At 36.8% G+C, this 22,761-nt stretch overlaps 3 protein-coding genes across 4 annotated transcripts in view; 2 read left to right on the top strand and 1 right to left on the bottom strand.

The window, feature by feature from the left end:
- Window positions 1–1,357: 1,357 nt before the first annotated feature.
- Window positions 1,358–4,696, top strand: cd (cardinal). Its single transcript, XM_066392608.1, has 8 exons — window positions 1,358–1,696; window positions 1,758–2,141; window positions 2,196–2,413; window positions 2,759–3,085; window positions 3,131–3,352; window positions 3,406–3,603; window positions 3,655–4,180; window positions 4,242–4,696. Exons 1-8 carry the CDS (start codon window positions 1,572–1,574, stop codon window positions 4,621–4,623), a joined length of 2,382 nt encoding a protein of 793 aa, XP_066248705.1. The 5' UTR covers window positions 1,358–1,571; the 3' UTR covers window positions 4,624–4,696.
- A 229-nt stretch (window positions 4,697–4,925) lies between these two features.
- LOC136410583 (zinc finger protein 143-like) lies at window positions 4,926–9,134 on the top strand. Its single transcript, XM_066392795.1, has 5 exons — window positions 4,926–5,538; window positions 6,166–6,442; window positions 6,498–6,718; window positions 6,870–7,088; window positions 7,161–9,134. Exons 1-5 carry the CDS (start codon window positions 5,220–5,222, stop codon window positions 7,259–7,261), a joined length of 1,137 nt encoding a protein of 378 aa, XP_066248892.1. The 5' UTR covers window positions 4,926–5,219; the 3' UTR covers window positions 7,262–9,134.
- Window positions 9,135–9,379: 245 nt separating this feature from the next.
- Window positions 9,380–22,761, bottom strand: part of smash (smallish) — a 28,817-nt gene continuing 15,435 nt past the window's right edge. For both annotated transcript variants that reach the window (XM_066392770.1, XM_066392771.1), the window contains 10 exons: window positions 20,930–21,010; window positions 15,621–15,818; window positions 15,366–15,511; window positions 13,690–13,843; window positions 11,841–13,634; window positions 11,582–11,785; window positions 10,854–11,474; window positions 10,634–10,800; window positions 10,347–10,528; window positions 9,380–10,280 (listed from right to left, as the gene is read on the bottom strand). In XM_066392770.1, coding sequence (XP_066248867.1) covers window positions 10,093–10,280; window positions 10,347–10,528; window positions 10,634–10,800; window positions 10,854–11,474; window positions 11,582–11,785; window positions 11,841–13,634; window positions 13,690–13,843; window positions 15,366–15,511; window positions 15,621–15,818; window positions 20,930–20,971 — 3,696 coding nt within the window. In that variant the 5' untranslated portion in view covers window positions 20,972–21,010 and the 3' untranslated portion in view covers window positions 9,380–10,092. The remainder of the gene's footprint in view (window positions 10,281–10,346; window positions 10,529–10,633; window positions 10,801–10,853; window positions 11,475–11,581; window positions 11,786–11,840; window positions 13,635–13,689; window positions 13,844–15,365; window positions 15,512–15,620; window positions 15,819–20,929; window positions 21,011–22,761) is intronic.

Raw genomic sequence — 22,761 nt, 5'->3', positions numbered from 1 at the left:
GAAATTTTTCGCTTTTATATGAAGACAGAGAAGTGTCCCGTTATAAACTTGTCGTTACAAAAAAAATCTAGTGACTTATGGAAGTATTCGAAAAACTTGAAATTTTAGAATTTTCGGATATTTCAATTTTCGACCATCATCTACTTTGTTTTTTCTTGTAAGCATCATCTTGGAAAATTATAAAAGGTGCTCGAAGGACCCTCCATTTTCTTTTTCATATTTTGGTCCTTAAAGTTGTGATGCGCTTTCTCCGCAGCTCGTTAATGTCGGTGGGTGCAGATTTATAAACGAAGTCTTTCATAGTTCCCCATAAACAATAATCTAATGGGGCCAGATCTGGTGAACGTGCCGGCCAACATATGCCTCCATTGTTTGAAATGACCCTACCAAGAAATATTTCAGACAAATAATCAGCCACTCTCCGAGCCGTTCATTTCTTCTGTTATAACCCTTGTCGAATCCAAGGATTATCTTGACTCTAAAGAAGAATTTGATCTTTGTCGGGATTTTTATGTTCATCTTTAACGAATTTTGTATGCGGTTATGTGGTCATGAACTCGTGATCATCAAATTTGAGAGCTGACATTAATTACCAGAAGTCAAAGGCTTAATTTTATTTCCAATGATCTTTTTATTCTTTTGTAAACATCAGATGGAATTGTCATAGGGCTGTATTTTTAGCCGCTTAATTACTGCTTGAGTGCTCATTAGACTTTCAAGAAAGTGCAGCTTAATGACCTTTATATAATGTTTTCATTTTTTCATTTCGTAACATTTACACTGTTTTTCTAGTAATTTTTTTCCAGAAGTTGTAAAATCATAGCAATTCAATCGGATCAAATCGTTAAATATCCTTTCTAGCGCTATTCCATGAAAATATACCAAATCGTCCGACGACCAACCTGAGCAGGTGGCACGAGAAAAATGTGACAATAAATATCAGTACAGATATACCGGCAAAACAGATCATTAATAACAACGAAATTATCAATTTATTAATTGTAACGATGTGGGACGTTAAAGTTGAAAACTCAGCCAAATGGCATGGCTTAGCGAAATCATGGGAAAATAACGTGATAATGATATTCAATCTCCATTCAATTGCAGAAAGACGTTTTCAATGTTCAGTCTAAAGGGAATGAAGTAAAATCAGTGTAATAGATGAAATAGATCTATATTTACACGACCTGTACACGGTGCCAACAACGACATAAATTGATGCTTTTACAACAGGATAAAAATGGATTTTTGATATATAATTTGCTCCTTTTCAGGGTCTTTTCGACCCTCCTCAATTACTTCCGACGTGTTGAAAAAACTCAATTTTGTTTTTCATTTCCGGAAGATATATGAAGTTAAGTTCTTATCCGTAGGCACACCCTGTATATGGAAATACAAAATTACTCGTATTACCATCGACATATGCACTAAGGTTTCTGTCCACTTCAATGGTTTCAAGAGATTAATTATCGTCTAGTAAGAGCCTACAAGTCGTAATTGTCTCTCCTACATATCGTTCAGCTTTTAAAACTTTTTTTAACCCAATTAATCAATGTTAACGCATTTTTAAAATGTACCGACAGGAAGCTAGTGAACGCGTGAGACTCTTGGAACCCAATCAGCCTCGATATTTCCGGGCAAATCGACTCTTGGCAAAACGAAAACTTAAAGAAGTTTATCTTTGTTCTATTTTAATGTAAGGTCGCGTTAAATGTATTTTTCACCGGTAGATATGTGCAATAAGGTTCATTTTTCAGGTTAGTCATATTAATAGCCCTTGGCCTAACGATATCATACGCAGTAGATTTCTCTCCAGCAGATAACTCAACTGATACGGTTCCCTTAATTAATCAGAGCGACACAATTACCAGCGATGTCTTTACAGTGCTAATGGAAAAACAGTGGCCGTTGGGTGACCAAGAAGGGCGGCACATGGAAAATACCACAGTAAATTTAAATGACGCACTAGTCATAGGACAAACATTTTTGAATCATAGAGATGAAAGGGAGAAATGCAGTCCATCTTTAGCAGTGGACAGTCCGAGCTTTAGGCATCAAATGGTTATGGGAACTAATGCAAAGGCTAGGAATTTGACTAGGGAAGGATATAAAATGGAGGGGGTTTCATATTTTGTTTATGGGTGAGTTTGAGTTTAATTTCAATGTGTAGTCTTAATCGATTTTGTTCGAAATAGGAACAGAAGTGAAGAAAATCGTAAATTATTGTGTTTTACGAATTACACCAACAGTAGCCTGAACAATATTTGTTCCCACTTATCGCCAACAGATGTTTGCGATAGTTTCTTCAAGTACAGATCTTATAATGGCACTTGCAATAATCTAAAATTTTCCGACACCTTTGGGGTTGCTTATCGTCCCTTTAGGCGGGCCCTTAAACCTGATTATGCGGATGGTAAGTATTTATACCTTTTTTTGATCTACTTTTTCACGAAAAGAACTAATGCGATTTTTTTACACTTGTGATAGAGGCTGTTGGAGACAATATCTCTAGATGTTTTTGTTAATTTATTTGTTTATACTCGTTAGTAAAATGTATGGCAATTTTACAAAAATAGGGATGTTTTTCTTATTATAATAATAATAATCATCATCATTATCACCGTCATCATCATTATCTACATTATCATTATCACTAGCATCATCACCATCATATCCTGGATGCTCTGAACAGATATCAGAAGAAGTTTCCGTATAATACAGTAGTGATTATCTAAGTTCTCCTTTATACAATTTACAGGTATAAGCAAACCCCGAGCATCAAAAACACGCGAACCTTTCCCTTCAGCTAGAACAGTGAGTCTGAAAGTCCATAGGCCTTACATGAAAAGTGACTCAAAATTTTCTGTGATGCTGGCTGTTTGGGGCCAGTTCCTAGACCATGATATAACAGCCACTGCCTTGAACCAGAAATTAAATGGAGACTCAATTTCCTGCTGCCAGAACAGTACCAATATATCGCCAGAGTGCTTTCCTGTGGTGTTAGATCCAGACGATCCATTCACCGAGTTTAACGTTACTTGCATGGAGTTTGTTAGATCAGCTCCGGCTCCGCAATGTTGCTTAGGTAAGGAATGCTAAATAAATTCATGTAAACATGCATGATTCATAGGTCCAAGGGAGCAAATGAACCAAGCATCCGCATTTATTGATGGTTCGGTTATTTATGGAAACGATGAAAGCTTGGTGCAATCTCTTCGCACGATGAATAGAGGCCAGTTAAAAATGCACGTCACTAGTGATAAAAAGTACCTATTGCCTGTGTCTTATGATATGAATGATGGATGTAATAGGCTTGAAGAGCAGAAAAGGGGGAGATACTGCTTTGTAACTGGTTAGGGTGTTTAACGTGAACTCACCCGTCAAAGTAAGAAATTACGTTTTCAGGTGACTCGAGAGCCAATGAAAATTTGCATTTGACTAGTATGCACTTGATATGGGCAAGGCAGCACAACAATATAGCCAAAGGCCTTTTCGCCATCAACCCTCACTGGACTGATGAGACGCTATTTCAGGAAAGCAGGAAAGTCATAGCTGCCCAAATGCAGCACATAACGTACAGAGAGTTTCTGCCTTTGTTAATTAGTTAAGTATGAAAGCTGCATCAGACCTTGAAACCCATGAAGGAAATTTCAGATGATAATTTGCTAAAAGCACACGATTTGCTACCCTATTCAAACGACTATTTCCGCAAATATAACGAGAGCCTAGATGCAAGCATTGCGAACGAATTTGCGGCAGCAGCATTCCGATTTGCACATACTTTAATCCCCGGATTAGTTAAGTTTTTAGCCGAAGATCATTCAAGTGTCCAGTTTGTCCAGATGCGCAAAATGCTCTTTGACCCTTTCAAGCTATACCAAGAGGGTCAGCTAGACGGATTTTTAAAGGGGGCCATTAATACCAGCATAGAAGCTTCAGATACTTATTTCTCCGACGAAATTAAGGCCCATTTGTTCCAGAGGAATGGCATGTATGATGCATCGTTTCAAAAATGTGGCCTGGACTTGGTCTCCTTAAATATTCAACGAGGGAGGGATCATGGCTTGCCAGGCTACGTACATTTTAAGGAGCATTGCGGATTCAAAAAAACGAAGAGTTTTAATGACTTGAGGGATATAATGGACCCCGCCTCGTTGCAAAGCATTGAAGATGTATATAGGTAAGCTGATGAGCCCTGCATTGATTCTATTTGTAATTTACCTGTATTTCGTCTCCTTCAGGCACATTGAGGGCATTGATTTATACACCGGCGCACTGAGCGAAAAACCTTTAAATGGATCCCTTCTAGGTCCAACGCTAACGTGCATAATTCTAGATCAGTTCATAAGACTGAAATTTGGAGATCGGTACTGGTACGAAAACCCAGACGTCTTCAGTCCCAACCAGTTGCAGGAGATTCGTAAGACCAGCTTGGCACTGATCATTTGCGATAATGCAGATATTCTGGACGCCATACAGCCTCGAGTCATGGAAGGATGGAGGAAGGAGAATTCGAACGTGCCTTGTGCAAAAATTCCTCAATTAAATTTGGCTTATTGGAAGGAAACGCTACCCACTTTGCGGCTGCATACGGACCACTTCGGCGTCAATGTTATTACTTAGATTTTATTAGTGTGTTCGATGCAATAAGTAATAAAGCATGAGTATTTACATTGATTGAGATGCGTGATTAATTAATTGAGCTGAAACTCGACTTTAATTAAGAAAAATAAAAGAAAAAGTAACGAACTAATTACAGCAGTTTTACTGTGTGGAGAGCGTACCGCTAACGAAACGGCCAAAGCGCAAGTCTTTTTGTTAATTGTTTCACTATTACTACACGCGCGACATCTGTCGCTTTATCAACATGACACGACTGTGCATGCCTAAATCAAAGATTTCTTCCTTTTAATTACCGACAAAATGTCCATTGTTTACTAATCCACGACCGTGCTCCAGTACCCTTTAACATGAACTGGTTTTCTTTAAAGGGTCTTCTTGGAAAGTCCTACATCAGTTCAATGAAGAAGTTTAGCCTGGAAAAACGTCCTGACATGGAAAACATACGCCCGAACTCCCAACAGAAATATATTTCGCAATATATATGAAGTTTTCCCTCCAATTTGCCAGCGCCCTCTCGACAGTTACGGCATTTTTGTTTTGATTGAGGCTGTGCTAAGTAAAATCTCTCAAAATAATTGCTAAACTGAGTGGAAATTATGTTTTCCACGCCAAAAAGAAATAAACCATCCCTCGATAGTGAAGTCGGTGATGCTGCTGAAACTCCTAACAGGAGAATTTTAAAGATATCGTGTTTTAATATTGGAGACAAAGTGCTAGAAAATGGAAGCAGCCCAAGCGTACAGGACAAAACTGTTATATCCCCTGGTGAAGCTAGAAGAGGGAGGCCCAGAGCCGATCTGTTAAATTCTTTAATTCTCGAGGGATCCACTTCTCCCAGTTCGATAAAGTGTATGTATTGCAATAGAGTTTTCCCCAGGGAAAAATCCTTACAAGCACACCTAAGAACACACACAGGTGAGTGTACTGTGCGCTTTAAATATTAATTTCCTTTAAATGTCTAGGTCATTTAATCACGTTTCTCTTGGCACTACACCGATGCATAAATACATTAAATTCCTGTGTATTTCCTTTTCACTGTTTTTCCTTATTATTAATTTTTATAGAATTTTAATTTATTTTAAATTATAACCTGATTTTTATCAAAACTGAGCCTGTGAAAAGTGGTGCCTAATGGTGCATTTAAGACCACTTGGTCTCATTGCTACTACATATAAGGTATCCGTTTCTGGAGTTCAACTATGATGATCTTGGTGACCAAAAAGAATTTAAGGGTGGTTAAACAGGGATGCAGTAGCCTAATTTGGAGTTTAAAATATCTCACAATTTAGAAAATTTCGATAATTTTCACAGGTATTCAAATAAAAGTAAAATTTCCTCAACTATACAGGGTGATTCAGAACTATGGGATCAGACTTCTAGGGATTATTCAGTGCAACAATAGATGACTTGGATTTTTTAATTTTTTAACTCAGTAATTTTTTTATTTTTAAATAACACACCTTGCATTTGTCATATATTTCTGCATCAAGCAGGGTGATGTTGGGCTTTTTCTTTCTGTTAAAAATGCTCCTTTTATTTCAGGGGAAAAACCTTATGTATGTGATTTTCCAAAATGTTCTCGAAAATTTGCCCAGTCGGGTCAGCTCAAGACTCACCAACGCCTCCATACTGGTGAAAAACCTTTCATTTGTGTGGCGCCAAACTGTGCCAGGCGTTTTACTCATGCCAACAGACATTGCCCAGACCATCCCGAATTCACTTTGAAAAGATATATTATGAAGTCTGACCCGACTTTTGATAAAGCCTGTGATGAAAATCACTCTGCTGAAATAAGACAGTGGTTGCAAAATTATGACAAGTAAGTTATAAGTCCAAAATTATCTGTGAGTATATTGCTAACTTCAAAATTTTAGGCGCAACAAGACCAGCCCTACTTCAAATGAAAATCTAGAGAGTACTCCAAGAAAATCAATAGTTTTTAAATCGGATGAGTCGACGTTTAGCAGTGGCAGCTCAGCGTGTTACTCAAGCTGCTCACAAAATAGTCATGATGATATTGAAAATTCACCAAAATCAGAACTTGATGAACTGGATACGTCCATTTGTAGTTCAGGAGTGTGTGAAAATTATATAGGTAAGTTACTTCATATACAATTTCATATTTAAATCTGAACTAACCTAAATTAACAATGTTCTTATAATTTATGTAGGTGTTGTGATATATGGTTTAATAATAGTTGATCCTCGCTGAAAATTAGCATAGTAAGTGTTAAATCTTATATCAGGCTCTCCTCAACCCAAACCTTCCGAACTGCCGAAAAAGAGATGGTTGCGTGAAGCAGCCCAAGAACAGCGGCTTTGGGATTCTACCACGGATTTGGCCTCTCCAATTAATTGGGGTGAAGAAAGTGGCGCCGAACCTGAAGAACCAGTCGTCGATGAAAACGTGAACAATGGATGCCAAAACCAAAAAAGGCCCTCAGTATTGGTTTGTGTTCAAGGAGGTAAGTTACTGCGTTTTGTTGATATACTGTTTGATACTTACAAATTCTTTATCTTGACATATTTGTTTTCAGGCAAGAGTAAAGAAATATCTAACGACGAAATTCAAGGGGCAATGGCATTAGTTGAACTCAAAAATGGCCTTAATACCAGCAGCTATAGTTACAGGATATGAGTTCAACTCATTACCTTAGTGGACTTAGGTTGTTCACTTTTCCTTTGGGTTTAGAAATTTATTGATTTTATTCATTTAAGAGGTGATTAAGACTCGTTATTGGTGGTATCCTTTTGGTATACAAATCGACGTTGAACCTCGAAAGACACGACCCGTTTTTGAATTTTTTATGTTGTCGATATTTGTCTGAGCTCGGTGATGACTTCATGTCGACAGCTCTTCTGCCAAATGGTAGAAATGACCTTCTTATAATTTCAAAAAATTTAATTTTAAATACATATTAAAGTACTATCTGAAGTTGTCTTTTAAAGACTACTTAAAACATAGATATCCTCATTTTATGCACGCGTAAGACATGAAATTTATAGAAGTGCTTCTATTATCCAATATAGTAGGTATATCCTTTGTTCCGAAGTAACAATCTTATGCAATACTATAAATACTTCTTTGCCAAATATTTGCATTATCGGTTTGGAAGTGTAGAATTAAGTTTTTGTATTATATTGTTTTCAATTAATTTATTATCGTTGACCGAAAATTGTCGTATTATTTATGTATATAGTGCTATAGAAGGATTGAATAGTAACTGCCTCCCTTTTTTTACCAAGTAATTGACACAGTATTTTATTGGAAAAATGTTTATATAATCATACTTTTCTTTTCCCAAATTACTTCTAGTCGTAATGCTAGCTCGACTAAAGCTAATTAGGGTTGTTATTTTATTGGTGGAATCCAATGCGTATGGAAAATCATGGTTCAATACATTTAGGAAAAATGTTTGCTGCTGTGGTTTTCATGCGGAAATGCCTGAGTCAATACATTATGTAATGATGTTTGATGATGGTCGAGTTATGCGATCGGGTTAGTTAGGCCATTTGAGTATAGACGGAATTTAATGTCACTTGTCGATATTTCGTCTGTTCGAAAAAATCTGTGGCCATGTTGGTGAACAGAAATATCGATTTACCGAAAATATTAAATATTTGAACATTCAGGTCTGATATGCACTCTGAGCAACATTTCTATTTGCGCCTTCTTGAGTGCATGCAGTTGGTCCACAACAGATCAAAACCTGACCTGAATTCGCGAAATACTTCTGTGTGCTCATAATTCAAGTAAGTAAAACGCCTTCCAGAATAGAATAATTTATAGGAAATTAGGTTTAACTAACTCCTAATCGGCGTATCAATGTAAATTTAGTTGTATAATGTTAGCCGTGCTGAATTTGTATATGTGTAAATAGTTCATAACCAAACTAGCACAGATTGTTTGCTTAAGAAAATTAACTCTGGTGACTTAATAGGAAATTCTGATTAGTAATTTAGATTTTAGACAATTTACATAAACAACACCGTTTTATTGCTGTGTACGGTGCTATGCTTTAGGTGCAAGTTAAAGACTGTTTCTACCTTGAAAAATCTATCTTCTTTTAAATAAGGTTTGGATTAATTGGTTTTTCCACTGAAAAAATTGCTGAGAGCCTTTTCTTTGTGGCTTGTGTAAGCTGATGTGATAGGATTATTTATTGTTTCATGTTAAATTTGTTACTAGTTTAAACCATTTAATGTTTATTACTAATTCTATTGTATTTTGACAAATTTAATTTTATTGTAGCTTATTGTCATGCTAAAAAATGGAAAACCTTCGGCTCACGCTAAAAGCGGGTATTTTGTTATTTTTAAGCAATTTTTATAACATATTAATTAGAGTAAACTTGTTTTGTGTTGAACGTATGTATCCTGTAAGAAAGCGTTTCTTCTAATTTGTCCGTCTAAACAAATACTGATCGATTCTTAATTTATTAGCTTGACTTGTGACACTCACGGTTTGTGTTTTGTTCTGTTTGCTTAATACATTTTCTGTTTCCAATTTATACACATACATTTTTATTACATTTAACCAAATACCCTTAAAACATAATATAAAATGGTTGGTTTGAAAGTTGTAGTGTGTTGTAAATGAATTGATACATAATTGGACATCTCCAATGTTAAAATGTTTCCTACCCTAAATTCGAGAAATCTGAGTATACACATCAAAGCAATATTCTAACCATAACCATACTCCGACCTTCATAAATTTAGATTATTTTTGGGAAGTATATGAAAGATCAGCCACGTTTTTAGTAAACTTTATTTACCTAATAAATTCATAATGATAACTTATTAAACACTAAATGGTTTTTTTGTATCATTTCATATATAATCAATAGTTTGGTATATGGTATATTCTATCCTATACACAAATTCCCATCATGAAAATGTCGTGAGTTTAGTGCTATGCCAACTAAATATTGCGAACAAATATAAGGCTATTTAGGTACCTAAAAAGTTTTTGTCTATTGCTATAACAACGAAAACGTGTAACATGAAAGAAATTCTAAACTTGAACAGGTGTAACAGTTTTCTTATAACGTTCCGGTTTAGGTCAAGATTATGATTCGGAAGGAGATTATCTTTCTTTGTAGATGGTTTCCAAAATGACTTGTAAACTGTAAAGACACGAATCTAATGTACCTACATTCAGTTGTACATGGATAACAAATATATAAATTTCTCAAAAAATTACAATAATATATAATAAATACCTCGAAAACTCAGTCCCATATCAGATAACAGGGACTAATATAGGGAAACCTTGAAAAACTAAACTGCTACTCAGATGATCTGGGAAACATAAGTTACCGTATTTTCGTACGAACTATACAAAACATAAATACAACAACGCTTTACTTAATATTTACACAAAAATATATACAAACATACATCGGGCAAATTTAACAGCAAATGTGACAATCGGATGACCGATTTACAATTTAACCGAAACTACTCTTAGACACAACTAAATTTAACACCGTCATCACTGGAATAACAATTATGGCAGTGCAGTTTCTGGTTTCGCACTCTTACGTCAGTACCAATGCGACCATCTCCAAGCTGGATATGGCAGACGCAGCATTTGAAGCATTCCATGTGATAAAAGAGGCACAGGCTTTCAATTATCATTGCTGCCCCTCGTCCTATAAAAACCGTAATGTATATTAAAATATGTGCTAAGTTAACACATAATACTCAAGCTAACTCACCTAGTTCATTACTACAATATGAGCATTTCTTTTTGCCACTAACGCTTAACATTCCATCTTGAAGACCTTCGTCAATGGCAGGGGGTGAAAAAGGCACTGATGTCATCGAATGTCCCATAGTTGGAGGATGGTTCACATAAATTGGGTGGTGGGTGTAGTCTGAATTCAATTGCTGATCATGTCTGAAACGGAACCAGACACAAAAGTTATTTAAATGTTAATGTACACGAAAGATATGGGCTACATTGAACTGTGATTGTGGATATAGAAGGTGGACTATCACCTACCTCACATTATGTTGATTTCTTTCATTCATGCTGTTTCTATTCTGCACTCTTTGGGTGATGGTTTGTATAACAGAGTCGGGCAAAGGTTTGTCGTGTTTCCCTTGCTGCCAACTATTGCGATTTGAGGGAACTTTCTGCTGATCTGTCAACCTTCTGAGCTCCGCTTCCTTAAAAAAATATGGTATATACAATATCATCCAAGATCAAAGGAGATTCTTACCTGAATAACCCAATGCTGGCTGTAATTTTTGCCATCCGTGGTTTTTGGGGTAATCCAACTGTCGCTGTGCCTACTCCTAGGCACTGCGCTTAGAGTTTTTAAGCTCGGTGTTAAAACTCTAGTTTTCACATTAGGAGTAGGCCTCAAAGGTTTCGTGCAAGGTTTGATAGGTCTCCTATCAATTGGGACTGGTGCCATGAAAGCGGAGTTCTTACTTACATGCTGCAGTTCCGGCATCGACTTCCTGTTGCATATCGTCAAGAGATTGTTGCTGGCAAAATTGTGTTCGGAACTATTAATACTGGGGTTGGACGTCTGATAGCTGTATTGAGATCTTTCACTGTAAGCAGACGGTACGTCACCCATTGACTGCCTGAATTCAACAGGCATTTGTTGGAGATCAGGTAAAGATTTTCTATAACTAATGTTGGCATAGTTCGCATATGAATCGTCGCAAATGTTTTCTAATGAATGTCTATTGGCGAGTCGATTTCTAGTTCGATTCTTTCGAAACACGATGCTTTCCTTTTGCCTTTCAAGCTCTTCTTGTTCTAGCTGCCGCAGCTCACGTTCCACTTTTAAAACTTCGGAGTCTTGATCGTCGATGTAATGGGATGATACCTACAAATTGATAATAATCTGTTCAGCATTTTCTAGCCATCAGGCCACCGCAGGAGGAAAGCTACATATTTGTTGATTAAACTGCTGTTACAGCTGATATTACTTACCTCTGGGAAATAAGGATTATTATACTTCTCGCTTCCCAACGGCTCAAAAGATCTTGTTTCCTTCTTTGGTGATTGCAAATTAATCGACGAATTCGACACGTAGCTTATTTTGTCCTTAGACTTTTCCTCCTTTTCCACCATTTCAATAATCTCTCGCTCTTTCTTTGCTATTTCATCTTCTTCTGAGGTTATACTGTTAGTTTGCTGCAAATTGCAAATAAAAGTTTAATTAAAATAATAATATTTTTTTATAATTTACCTCACTGTCCTGTCTCTCATGACTAGGTACGCTGCTGCACCAGGTATCACTGGATAACCTTCCCCTATCAATATCCAAACCAGAATCTTGGCTTTCGACTTTGCTCAAATGACCAGTTCTCACTTCCTCTTGCATTTTCTTGTAGAGCGATTTCTCTAGCTTTTGCTCTTTTTGAAGAAATGAACTGATGTCGGGCGGTTTTTCGATTATTTGATCAGGATCTATGAGATCGTCATTCGTATCTTCTAGCCCTAAGAAACTTGAACGCTTGCTGTGTATTTCTTTTATGATTCGTTTAGTGGAATTCATCCTTCTGATGGGCCTTTGAGGAGGCTCACGCTCTTCCATTGGTGGAGGTGGGGGCCTAACTTTAGGGGGCTCCAATATTGAAGATGGCAAATTAAAATCGGTGGGCATAAAATTTGAGGAGTTTTCTTTGACTGTGATCATGTTAGGAGTGTCACTAATTGGGCTAAAGAACTTTTCGTTTGACTCGTTATGCGCAATTTCCTGATAGCTCTCGCTGAAACTATCTCCCAAATCTTGCTGTTCAGGTTTCGTTTGAAATTGTTGCGTAGCGATCTCTTCAGTTGCACTCTTTATCAGCGAGTCCAAAAACTCCTTGGTAAAGTCTATAATTTCTTCCCTAGTAAATCCCAGCTGTGGTTCGTTTTGAACCACGCGGGGTTGATCAATCACTGAACTAATTGGGGCAGTTATCACCTGTGATTCAAGTTGAGTATTCAATTTTTGTTCCTCGGTCTTTAACTTTTCGATACAATCTGGGATAGTATTAATTATGGCATCGTTATCTGTATCAATTGGTTCATCAGCTTGACTGACTGAACATGATACGTCAGCAGTATGAATACCGCTATCTTCCCTATCTGAGAGGACTCCTGTTAAATCCATTGCAGAGGTCAGCGCAGGGTAATCACTGAAGTTTTCATCACCAGATTTCCTTCCCATTAAAGAATTCAAATCGTGGTTGAACATGTTGAGTTTGTTCATGTAGATTTCTGTTTCTGGACTAGAACATCTTTCAGGAGGTTTCCACGTGGGCTCAACTTTGGGGAATTCTTCTAATTGCGAATTACTATTCGACTTTACCAATAAATAATTGCTTATTTTTGGTGGTATCGAATGTACCGATGATTTGCCCTCGTTGTCTTGTTGCTTGTTAAAATTGGCCAGTCGCTGCTTGACTGATACCTGGATTTCACTAGGCTCCACTTTGGTTAGAGATTGATCCGTGGCACTTTCTAAACTCTTCAATCGGTCCTTAAGACTTTTCGCGTTAGCGAAATCTTCAGATAATCTTCTGGAAGTTGGAGATTCGGAGTGCAACATTTCTATAGATTTCGAAGATTCAAACAACCCTTTTCGCTTGGAAATCTCACCCTTGGGAAGTACCGTTTGAGCCTCGGAGAACTCTTTCGACTTGTTGACTTCCTTTTTATTAAATACAGATGTATCAGGTTTGAACTTATTTTGAATCCACGATCTATAGTCTTGAATAGCTCCCTCGTAAGTACACTGCTCCGAGCTGTCTTTGTTCAGGTTTTCGGCAAATTTACTATCTAAAAGATTGGACTTTGGTGGAATTGCAGGTTTGGATTTCGGAAAGACTAATGGTTTAGCCGGGCTAGAATTGAGAGTGGAATTATTGCTTGTGTAAATCACAGTCTCGATGGTTTCGACTTTTAATTGACTACTAGATTCGCTTTCACTTTGATCTGAAGACGACACTTCCTGAGATGTAGGCGATCTAACGGTGTGATTATTCTTCTCGTCCTGCAAAGAGCTCCAAATAAAACTTGGAAAATCATAGACTATAAAGTACTCTCACCGAGAAGCTCAAGCTATCGTCAGTGTCACCATCTCGTGCAATGCTAGATGGTGATAACGGCGATTTAACACTTCCAATGCCAAAATCACTTAGGTCGTTAGACTCATCATCATTGTAAATGTGTAATGACACTTTTTTCCTGCCTTTTTGAGTTCTGTAAATAAAACGAAAAAGGGAGAGTCAGGGCGTGAATTGGAGCAACTTTATTTTTGGTATTATGGGAATCGCTTTAATGTATTTCTACGTATTTAAACCATCTAAGTACTTCCAGAAATTCGTGGGTTAATTAGTATGAAACTCCATAGATTTTTCGAAAAAAAAACCTAAAATATTTTAGAAGGGAGAAGAAGAATTTGAGAAAATAAGGAATCTTTAACGCCTTGAAAATTCAGCATTTGCGCATATTAGTTTATAAACATTTTCGTTTAAAAAAGATGGTGAGGGGGGAAAGGAAGTACTACAGGGTGATACAGTTACATTACTGCTGTTATGCCCTAAATGCTTTGCTAAACTCTGTAGAACACCTTAGAAACCAAGAAATCAATGATACCGTTATTTGCGCTCTCACAGTGCGACTGTATACGACAATAATGCTAATGAAATAAGAGTAATACGGATACATAAAAATTTCAATTAGATTTTATCAGGTTTAAAGCGACTTGAGAAAGTATTTCTAATTAAGATAAACGGTATTTTTTTAACAGCCCGGAATCTACATTCTGAAAAATGGTAAAATTCTTATACCGGTACTTTCGTTTTACACAACAAAGTAGGTTGTTGCGGACGTAGACAATAATAATAATTTTGATTAAAACCGTCATAAGTCATTTAAAGTTTTTTTTTTCGTTTGCCGGCCTTTCCACAAGAATGCGAAAAGGTAATTTGCAAAAATTATTATGAGGGCAACGATGAAAAAATACCAGGCACAGAAATTCCTGACTTTTTCTGCTATAAAAGGCGAGAGCTGACTCATCTAAAAAGCAACTTTTAAAATTAAAACAGTCTTTAACACTCCTGCCTCGGCCTTGAATAAAAATAATGCATGGTCAAACTCTTAGTAGTTTTACTGCAATGTGTTATAAGAAATGTTTTCAATCATTCCGTGTAGTGGGAAGTTTTCAGCGCTTTGTCAAAACATGCTGTGACAAAAATACGACTAAAGGACGCAAAAAATTCTTTAAGCTAAGCACTTTCGGTACTCTAATCATCAAGTAACTGCTAACTCTACAAACTGCTATCCCAGTCGATTTTTAATTAAAAGACAAAGCGGGTAATCACCAGTTTTTTTTTCGTACTAGAATGTAACATATTTTTTTGTACTAAAAACACATAAAATAAAGTCAAAATTCATGTTAATATGCGGCATTTACGTGCAACTCGTTGGTGAACGCTGGATATGTAAGCCGAACAAAACTGACATACATGAAAGTCCTAATAAGTGTTTAAGCAAATGGACTCTTTGTAAGAAAATAAGAGAGATATTTCATTATTAGCCGTTCTAAACACAAGACATGGGTTTCTTTTTGGGTCTTAAAAGTATAACATCAAAATGCTAATGAGTAGTAACTGCTTAGCCAAATAAGCTTCTAAACAATGGCGCAAATCAATCCTATCTTTGGGACGTTTTATGCATTTAAAATTTCAGAAAATTCGCAGTTAACTTGGCTATAACTTACCTTTCTTCTAACATCTCACTAAAAGTCTTGCTTTTCCTCCTATTCTTCTCAAGCTCTTCCTGCTCAGTCAGCTTTTTCACTTCCACTACACGTTCAATTATATGCTCCTGCCTTTTTCTACGGCAACTCTTCCAATTGTCCAAATTCTAATAAAAAAAAAAAAAATTAATGAGAGACTAAAATCTACCCTGAACTCATATTTCAAATGCTATTGGGTGCCTTGCCTAAGCACAAGCATGGAGCATGAAAACTTGCCTGTTGCCAGTCTTCCGTTTCATCTCGAATCTCTTTTCTTTCCTTTTTGATTTCCTCGACCTTCTTTATTTGTTCTTGGGCTTTCTTGAATAAAGGCGGAGGGGCAACTTTCACGAATTGCATGGGATTGGAGGCAGGCTTTGGGGGAGGGGGTCTTGTAACGCGGCATTTTGTGGGAACGTATTCAGTGTTGGAATTCTAAATTTAAAAAAAAATTTTTAGCACTGAATATTCAGTTTTAAACAGTGTTTGCTCAAAGAAGAACAAAAATTAACTAAATCTACTCCAGTTCAATTACTTTTGATCCCAAGTCTGTTTGAGGGAATAAGACCTGTGGAAGTTGCTAAAAATTACTAGAAAATTCCCGAGTTTTCCATGTACCGAGGTCGAGCATTTTAATCGAATTTTCAAAATTATTCTCGACTTAACCCAAAGTGACATAAAGGTGAGAGAGCACTACAAAATTTTCGATATCTCGGAATAATATTCCCATCTGAAATGGAAAGATAATGACAAAGATTCACAAAAGTAGGTAGTAATTATGTAGCTTTCTAACATCAACGGAATTTTTCCCACTAAATGTTGTCCCAAGCAGCTTTCCCGCTCTTCGCAACAATACTATCAGGGAATAATGAAAAATTAATCGTTTCAGATGAAACATCCGATTCACGCCCGTAGGCAGGTTGGGCTTTATCGGATATAAAGTGAGAAGGAAACAATGAAGCTTTGCACTTTACAATCAGTAGTTTAACACCAAAGAGTGAATAATAAATAATGGCGCCTAAACAGGGGTGAATAGGCCAGAGATAGTCAAGGCACAGTTTATTGTGAAATACAAGGGACCATTGTAAATAAAAGCGAGAAGAGATAATGAAATCGGAGGCGAAGAATGTGCGATAAAGCAGAACCAAATTGTCACATTTCTCCCTTAAAAATTTATAGATATAAACGAGCACCTATCTAACGACAGAGCTGTGAAAATATTTAATAAATAGATACTTTAGAGTATCTAGATTAAGATAAATACTGGTAGTTCAGATATTTTTAATCTATCGATACTTTTAATCTAAATTCATCACATTTTGTGTTAGATACGAGAACCCTGGCTCTTAAAGGTACCGTACACACAGTCAAAACAGGTATTAAGAGCCATATGTTGTGCCTTCGAATCTCGTGGTTTCGCATCTGGCATTTAATTAGGGTTCAGAATATGTGAATAGCACTGAAGCTGGTATACCTAGAAGGGGCTTGATTGTAAGGAGCCTTTAAGTTGTTATAGTTTTGGGTTTTGTGCTCGATTTGGTCGTACGTGATCCTCTACCGGCAAAAGATTTAATTTCAACGTGACTTTTCAAAATTTTCCAAGAAAAAGGCCCCAGTTGACTTCTTTACATTCGTAGAATAATCCTCCGATTATGGGTCATGCTATTGTAAAATGCGTTGAGTATACCACCACGAATTTCAGAATCAAAAATTTTATAAAATCACTAGTACTTCTCATAGTTTGTAGAAATAAGTAACCCATGCATAGCCCCATGTGTAGATCCGTGAACAATCTGGTAGGAGGGGGAAAGGGTCGACAGTGTCTCATTGAGTAAGCAGCCATCAAGGATTGGGCACTACGTCTTCGGTTATAGATTGTTCATGTCTTTTACGATTAAGGGCTAGATATTCTCTATAGACGTCGGGTAAATATGGAGGATATTGAACATATTCCCTGATCCACCAAACCTTTATGGATTAGACCTTTCTGGCCTTTGTGCACTGAACAATAATAACTAGACCCTAATAGCCATTTGACTTTTGTTTTGTGCGGATACTAACCATTACCGACATATTTAAGGCTTATCCCACTCAGGCCAGAAAAATACCCGTTAATTAACTCATGATTGATCAAGATGACAAGGATTGTTCGAGAATGAGGCAACGGACAGGAAGGAGCCCTGATGAGTAATTCTCAATTGTGTTATTTAAAGCAGTAATCTTATTTGTTCATTTAGGATTTCCTACTGTGTGGCTACCTGTACGATCTTCTGTACTTTGGTATGTGATTTTAGAAAGTGTAATTCACCTCCATAGTCATAGTCAATTGTATCGCTTCGCCAAGGCCGTTGTTTACTATAAAGCCCAAACCGATCGATTTCGGATTTTGGCTACCTATTCGTGGTCTGTATGTTGCTGTTAAACCCATTGGCTATGTCAAATGAAATATTTACTTTGTCATCTTACCATTCAGCCAATTATTTTATTAGTCAGCAATTTGATGAATCAAGGGTTTAATTAATGAGCCACGTAAGAGGCCCAGAATATGGTCTAATTAGAAAACAGCTTAATGTTTTACTACTCCATTAACTAACGAGTTACCTCTAGGGATTTATGTAACCAATGGGTTTCTTAACCTAATCAGAAAGTATATTAGCACCATGCAGAAAATACGATCTACTTTTGATTCGTATATTCGTGTAGATCGTGAAGCATTTTATGGCGGATAGGAAAGACATATTATATTATTTTGTAACATTTAACGTTGGCAAACTGAAAATAAATTGCAGGTAGTAATTACAAAATCGGCATCGATCCAAAAGCGTAGCAGTGCTAATGGTCTTGTATGTAGAAAACTAACAGTTTGAGTAAATTACACCAGACATGAAGGCATTTTTAAATCAGATATTCCTCGTACAGTAGCCGGATGCTCGTGTAATTATTATAACGTTACCAAAACAATTTGAAAGAACAAAAAGCCATAATCGCAAGTTTGGAACTGTGCTCTGAAGATGCACACGCAACGATGTTTTTATCTCCAATGATGGATCACTGTAATATTCGTCGCTGGTGTGAGAGCTCATGGTCGGCGTGACAGGAAAATTAATCGGAAAATTCAAATTTCGCATCATTGTAATGCTAGTTAATACTGCATACGGTAGTGCAGGGCAACTGAGCCATGCCTGATTCATGCGAGCAAAGCAGATGATGAGCAGTTAATCAAAGGCAAGAAGAGCGATAATTCTATAAACAACTAAATCCCTCATGCTCGAGAAAAAGTTCGAAAATCAACCATAGGGAACAATTTAGTAATTTACAAAAGGGTCCTGGGGACGGGGGGGCTGATGAAAAAAAGCTGGAGAGGTGAGAAAAATTCTTAATCGGAATATCCCACTTAATCAAATGCATCAATTGGTCGAGATGTTTCCGGGAGGTTTGAAGAACAAACGTGATCTTTTTCAAAAATGGCCAAAATCAACCGAAGAAAACACTCTCCAGATAACACTTCTAAGATACGAAGACGAGAAGGTTATAATAGGTATCTAATCCTAGTTTTTTTAAATAAAATTTGCTAGTTTCACGTTCAAAATACAGAGGCGAGCAAAAAATCCAGGTCATTTACAGATAATACAGACATTAATAAAAAAATATATATAAAATTATCTTTAGGTCATGGTTTAGAGATGCAGAATCTTAGTTTTTTAGCTAAATATCTGTTTTCAAAAGCATTTTTTACATTTCTAAGTTTTAAATCTGCGAATACGTGACAAGTCGTGCAAAACTGCTGTTAATTGTACTCTTAGATCTGAACCCAGAAACCAAATAGGCAAACCTTTCAATATCCATTGAAACGTGCGAAACACAGGAGTTTCCACCAGTTTTTTTAAGGGGGGTAAGGTTTAGGGTAGGCAACCCCTACTCTAAACTTCTTTTAGTAACACTTACCCGAAACTTAGATGTAGACTAAACAGCCAAAAACTTTGGTTGATAAATACGGCATTACCGACAGCTCTTATACAAATGTGGAATGCGTTTTGTTTATAGATTTCAGTTGAATGGAGACATTTTCCGGTATTTAGTTACTGAAGCCCTGCGACCAATGACCACTTACAAAGTCGATGGTGTAGTGCGCTGCTTTCAATGACGGATAATCAAGAGCGAACAAGCACGATCGAATCTTATAGTAAATGTCAAGCCTTAAACTTGCTATTTTGTAATTCTGGTTGGCTGAATTTGCGGACGTTTTGTAATACGTTCGATTTTTCATGCAGACATCGTGCAAAAATTGAGTTCGGATGACGTGCAGAAAAAGTATCTTCCATTCACCTTCCTTGGTACACCTGTGTCTCCAATACGACCGGAAGGGTAATCAATGATTGACGCACAAGTTTGATTTTCCTTCACCGACATTGCGCACGAAGTGCTTTACTATAACTGAAATCCCACTTTTGTTCAATAAAAAAGCCTTTTAAAATTACATACTCTACTGCCGCTAAATAACCACTTCAGTAGGTTTGCAATTTCAATGGCATTCTCGGTTTTCAACAATTCATTGCCAGTGTTAGTTTTGCACGGTCGGTTATATCACCGTAAATAAATGTAGTTGGATTTCAAGGCTCCAGGACAAAATTTTACATGCACACCAGCACCAACCCACACCGATTTGCATATACGCAGAGCAAAACAAGGCGATTTTGTTTAATTAAGGCATTTTTGTCAACTTGCCGCTTTCTCGTGTGTGACACTTTTTAATTGTTAGTGATAGGAGAATAAATTAAATTAAAATGCCTCGTAAAGTGACGCTAAGGATCACTTATCATGAAGCTGCACATATCGGAACTAATAATACAATTCGCGATTACAGCGTGGAATCAAAGCCCATATTGAATACGACGTTGTCTTGGTTTACAGCTATATTTAATTTAAATTCCGATAACACGGCTACTCCGGAGACTTCACCGTTTTAAGGTTAGTTGTGGTGATGCGAAGTACATTTTACTCATAGAATTCAATTTAATACCACGAAGTGGTCTCAATCTCTAAAAAACGAACTTCTTGTTGCTCTTGGTGGAACAAATTGCAGCCATCCAAGTTTCGGAACTTTATTTTTCTAGCACGTAATTCCATTGTTCCAAACTGCTTGATTTGATGAGCCCTTGCGCACGTCCGCTCACCAATGTGTACTCTCTGTGTTAAAGCGTCTTCAACTCAACAATTGAAGCATTTTGCATCAACGTTCAAAATGCTGTGTAATGCCCAGATCAGAATGGAACAATGCACTTGCAGATTTCATGATGGGACTGATCTGAATCTATTCCGATTTATGTTCGTTATCCGTCACTTCCAGTAGTCAGGTTGCTTTATCTTCGCAAACTTCTACGCTTAAACTCATAAATTTCATGCCGCTGGACGACGATGTGATTAGATGATGGAACGATAAATAAAATGCGCTTAAACAGGTAACACAAAGAGTGTGCAATTAGTAAAAACTATTCGATATAGCACACGGACATTACCACTAAACGAGGTGTGACAATCCTGCTTACCCGTCTTTCGCAGCTTTCTTTTTCATGGTTTTGATTGTCCATATTCGTTTGTTCAGCATTTCATACTTGTCATTTTGATCTCTGCAACAAAAAAAGCACAAAATCAGTCAAATTGTTCATGGTTTTAGAATGATTTGAATGGTCGAACACATGCTTTCACTGCATGATATGTTCATAATCAGCGAGGAGCGGACACCCAAAAAACTCCTGCTTGAGGTCTGTTGGTGGTGCGGTGCCCCATAAAGCCAAAGGTCAGGCAGGGCGTTCGCGGTGCGGCAAATAAATGTGTAAGTTCAGAACTTTGCCATTAATATAACTGTAACAAATATAATAAATCTGAGTGACGCAAAAAACAATAGGCAAAGGAGAAAACTTTAATCCGCGTACCGTAACACCCTTTGTTTGTTAATGCACGGCTTTGAGCTGATGAGAATTGGATTATTCGCTGGTTTCTGTAAAAGCGAGGTGAGATATTTTTTTATTCTCGGCACAATTACATATCATTATCATATGGCAACATTTCAATTGCGCCTTGTCGAGAAGGTATAATAAAAGGTCTATTAGGCACGGAAAATTTTGATTTACACCCATGCAGCTCAATTTTAAATTGCATAGGAGCTCATTGGAACGAATTTTATTTATTGCGAACTGTTAGTAAAAAAAACCAAAATCATTTGGAAATAGGCAGCAATATAATATGCATAACGAATAATTAATCATATCTGCGTGCAGGTAATTTTTTACTTTTAAATTAAAGAGGAATATCCGGGCGCAGAAATGAGGAAACTTTATGTGCAGTAGAATAAGCATTTCGTTATGATAATTAACTGTTTGAATTTCTCGGGCTTTAATGGGAATTAACGCAAGATCCTTTTCCACGCGGCCCGAAATACTCCAAGAAGGTGTAAATTGCACCAACGGCCAAACGCAATCCTTCAGCAACAACCGCTTCAGATTTTTAACGATAAATTCGTTATTAAGTTATCCAAGAAAAATTTCCATTTGCTGAAAACTCTCACGTCGATCTGCGAGGAACGTGGCTAAATTCAATCACCACAGAGATCGGCTTGTTGCTAATAAGGTAAAGTACGAATAACGGTCGTGTTGATAAAAACGCGTATTTTCAATGAAGTCGTTACAATCCGTTGCCTCAGTTGAACAATATCAAAGCCGCGAACGTGCAAATTAGAAATTTCAGATTAAGGCAAAAGACAAAAATACCTGAAATAAATTGCGTGCGCGTTGGATCATTTTGGGATTTCCCTTAATTGGAACGAAAGCTCGCGTTAACACGCAAATGTTCGGAATTTTATGCTAAGTTGTCCTTATAATATCGTTTAATTATGTATTTAACTTTAATTAGTAATTATCGTTTTTTATGTTTCTGGTATCGCCTTCATGTTCGCTAGTATTTCAATCGAAAAGCGCTTCGCTACAGCTCTTGCACAGGGAATGTTCTTACCGACCAATTAGCAGACACCCTGTATTATAGAGAATTCGTTGGACACATTTAATTCGTGAACGTCCATGACTTTCAGACAATTACCCATTTGAAATTGTTAATAAATTGTTAATTGCACAGCGGAATTTTTGGAGTAAAAAGCCATAATCTGTTATAAAGTGTTTTTCTGATCTATGTAAAATATTTACACGCCTTACTGTGCGGATTAAGCAAACATTAGCATGAATATGGAAGTTGTTATATAATCACTTAAAATGAGAATACTTATATGGCAATTATATTAAGGAAACGTTCCACTTTTGAAGTTAGCTATTCGCTATAAATATATATAACTCACGAGAAAAATTTCAAACACGATTTTATACAAACG

This window comes from Euwallacea similis, chromosome 8, assembly GCF_039881205.1.
Source record: "Euwallacea similis isolate ESF13 chromosome 8, ESF131.1, whole genome shotgun sequence".
Taxonomy (NCBI): domain Eukaryota; kingdom Metazoa; phylum Arthropoda; class Insecta; order Coleoptera; family Curculionidae; genus Euwallacea; species Euwallacea similis.
This window is presented reverse-complemented; position numbering and strand designations above follow the sequence as displayed.

Bases quoted from the DNA above. Each gene is read 5' to 3' on its own strand.
- cd (XM_066392608.1), top strand. From the start codon at position 1,572: ATGTACCGACAGGAAGCTAGTGAACGCGTGAGACTCTTGGAACCCAAT. The intron at 1,697-1,757 runs GTAAGGTCGCGT...TTCATTTTTCAG, and splicing joins TATCTTTGTTCTATTTTAAT to GTTAGTCATATTAATAGCCC. The intron at 3,086-3,130 runs GTAAGGAATGCT...CATGATTCATAG, and splicing joins GGCTCCGCAATGTTGCTTAG to GTCCAAGGGAGCAAATGAAC.
- LOC136410583 (XM_066392795.1), top strand. From the start codon at position 5,220: ATGTTTTCCACGCCAAAAAGAAATAAACCATCCCTCGATAGTGAAGTC. The intron at 5,539-6,165 runs GTGAGTGTACTG...CTTTTATTTCAG, and splicing joins ACACCTAAGAACACACACAG to GGGAAAAACCTTATGTATGT. The intron at 6,443-6,497 runs GTAAGTTATAAG...TCAAAATTTTAG, and splicing joins TGGTTGCAAAATTATGACAA to GCGCAACAAGACCAGCCCTA.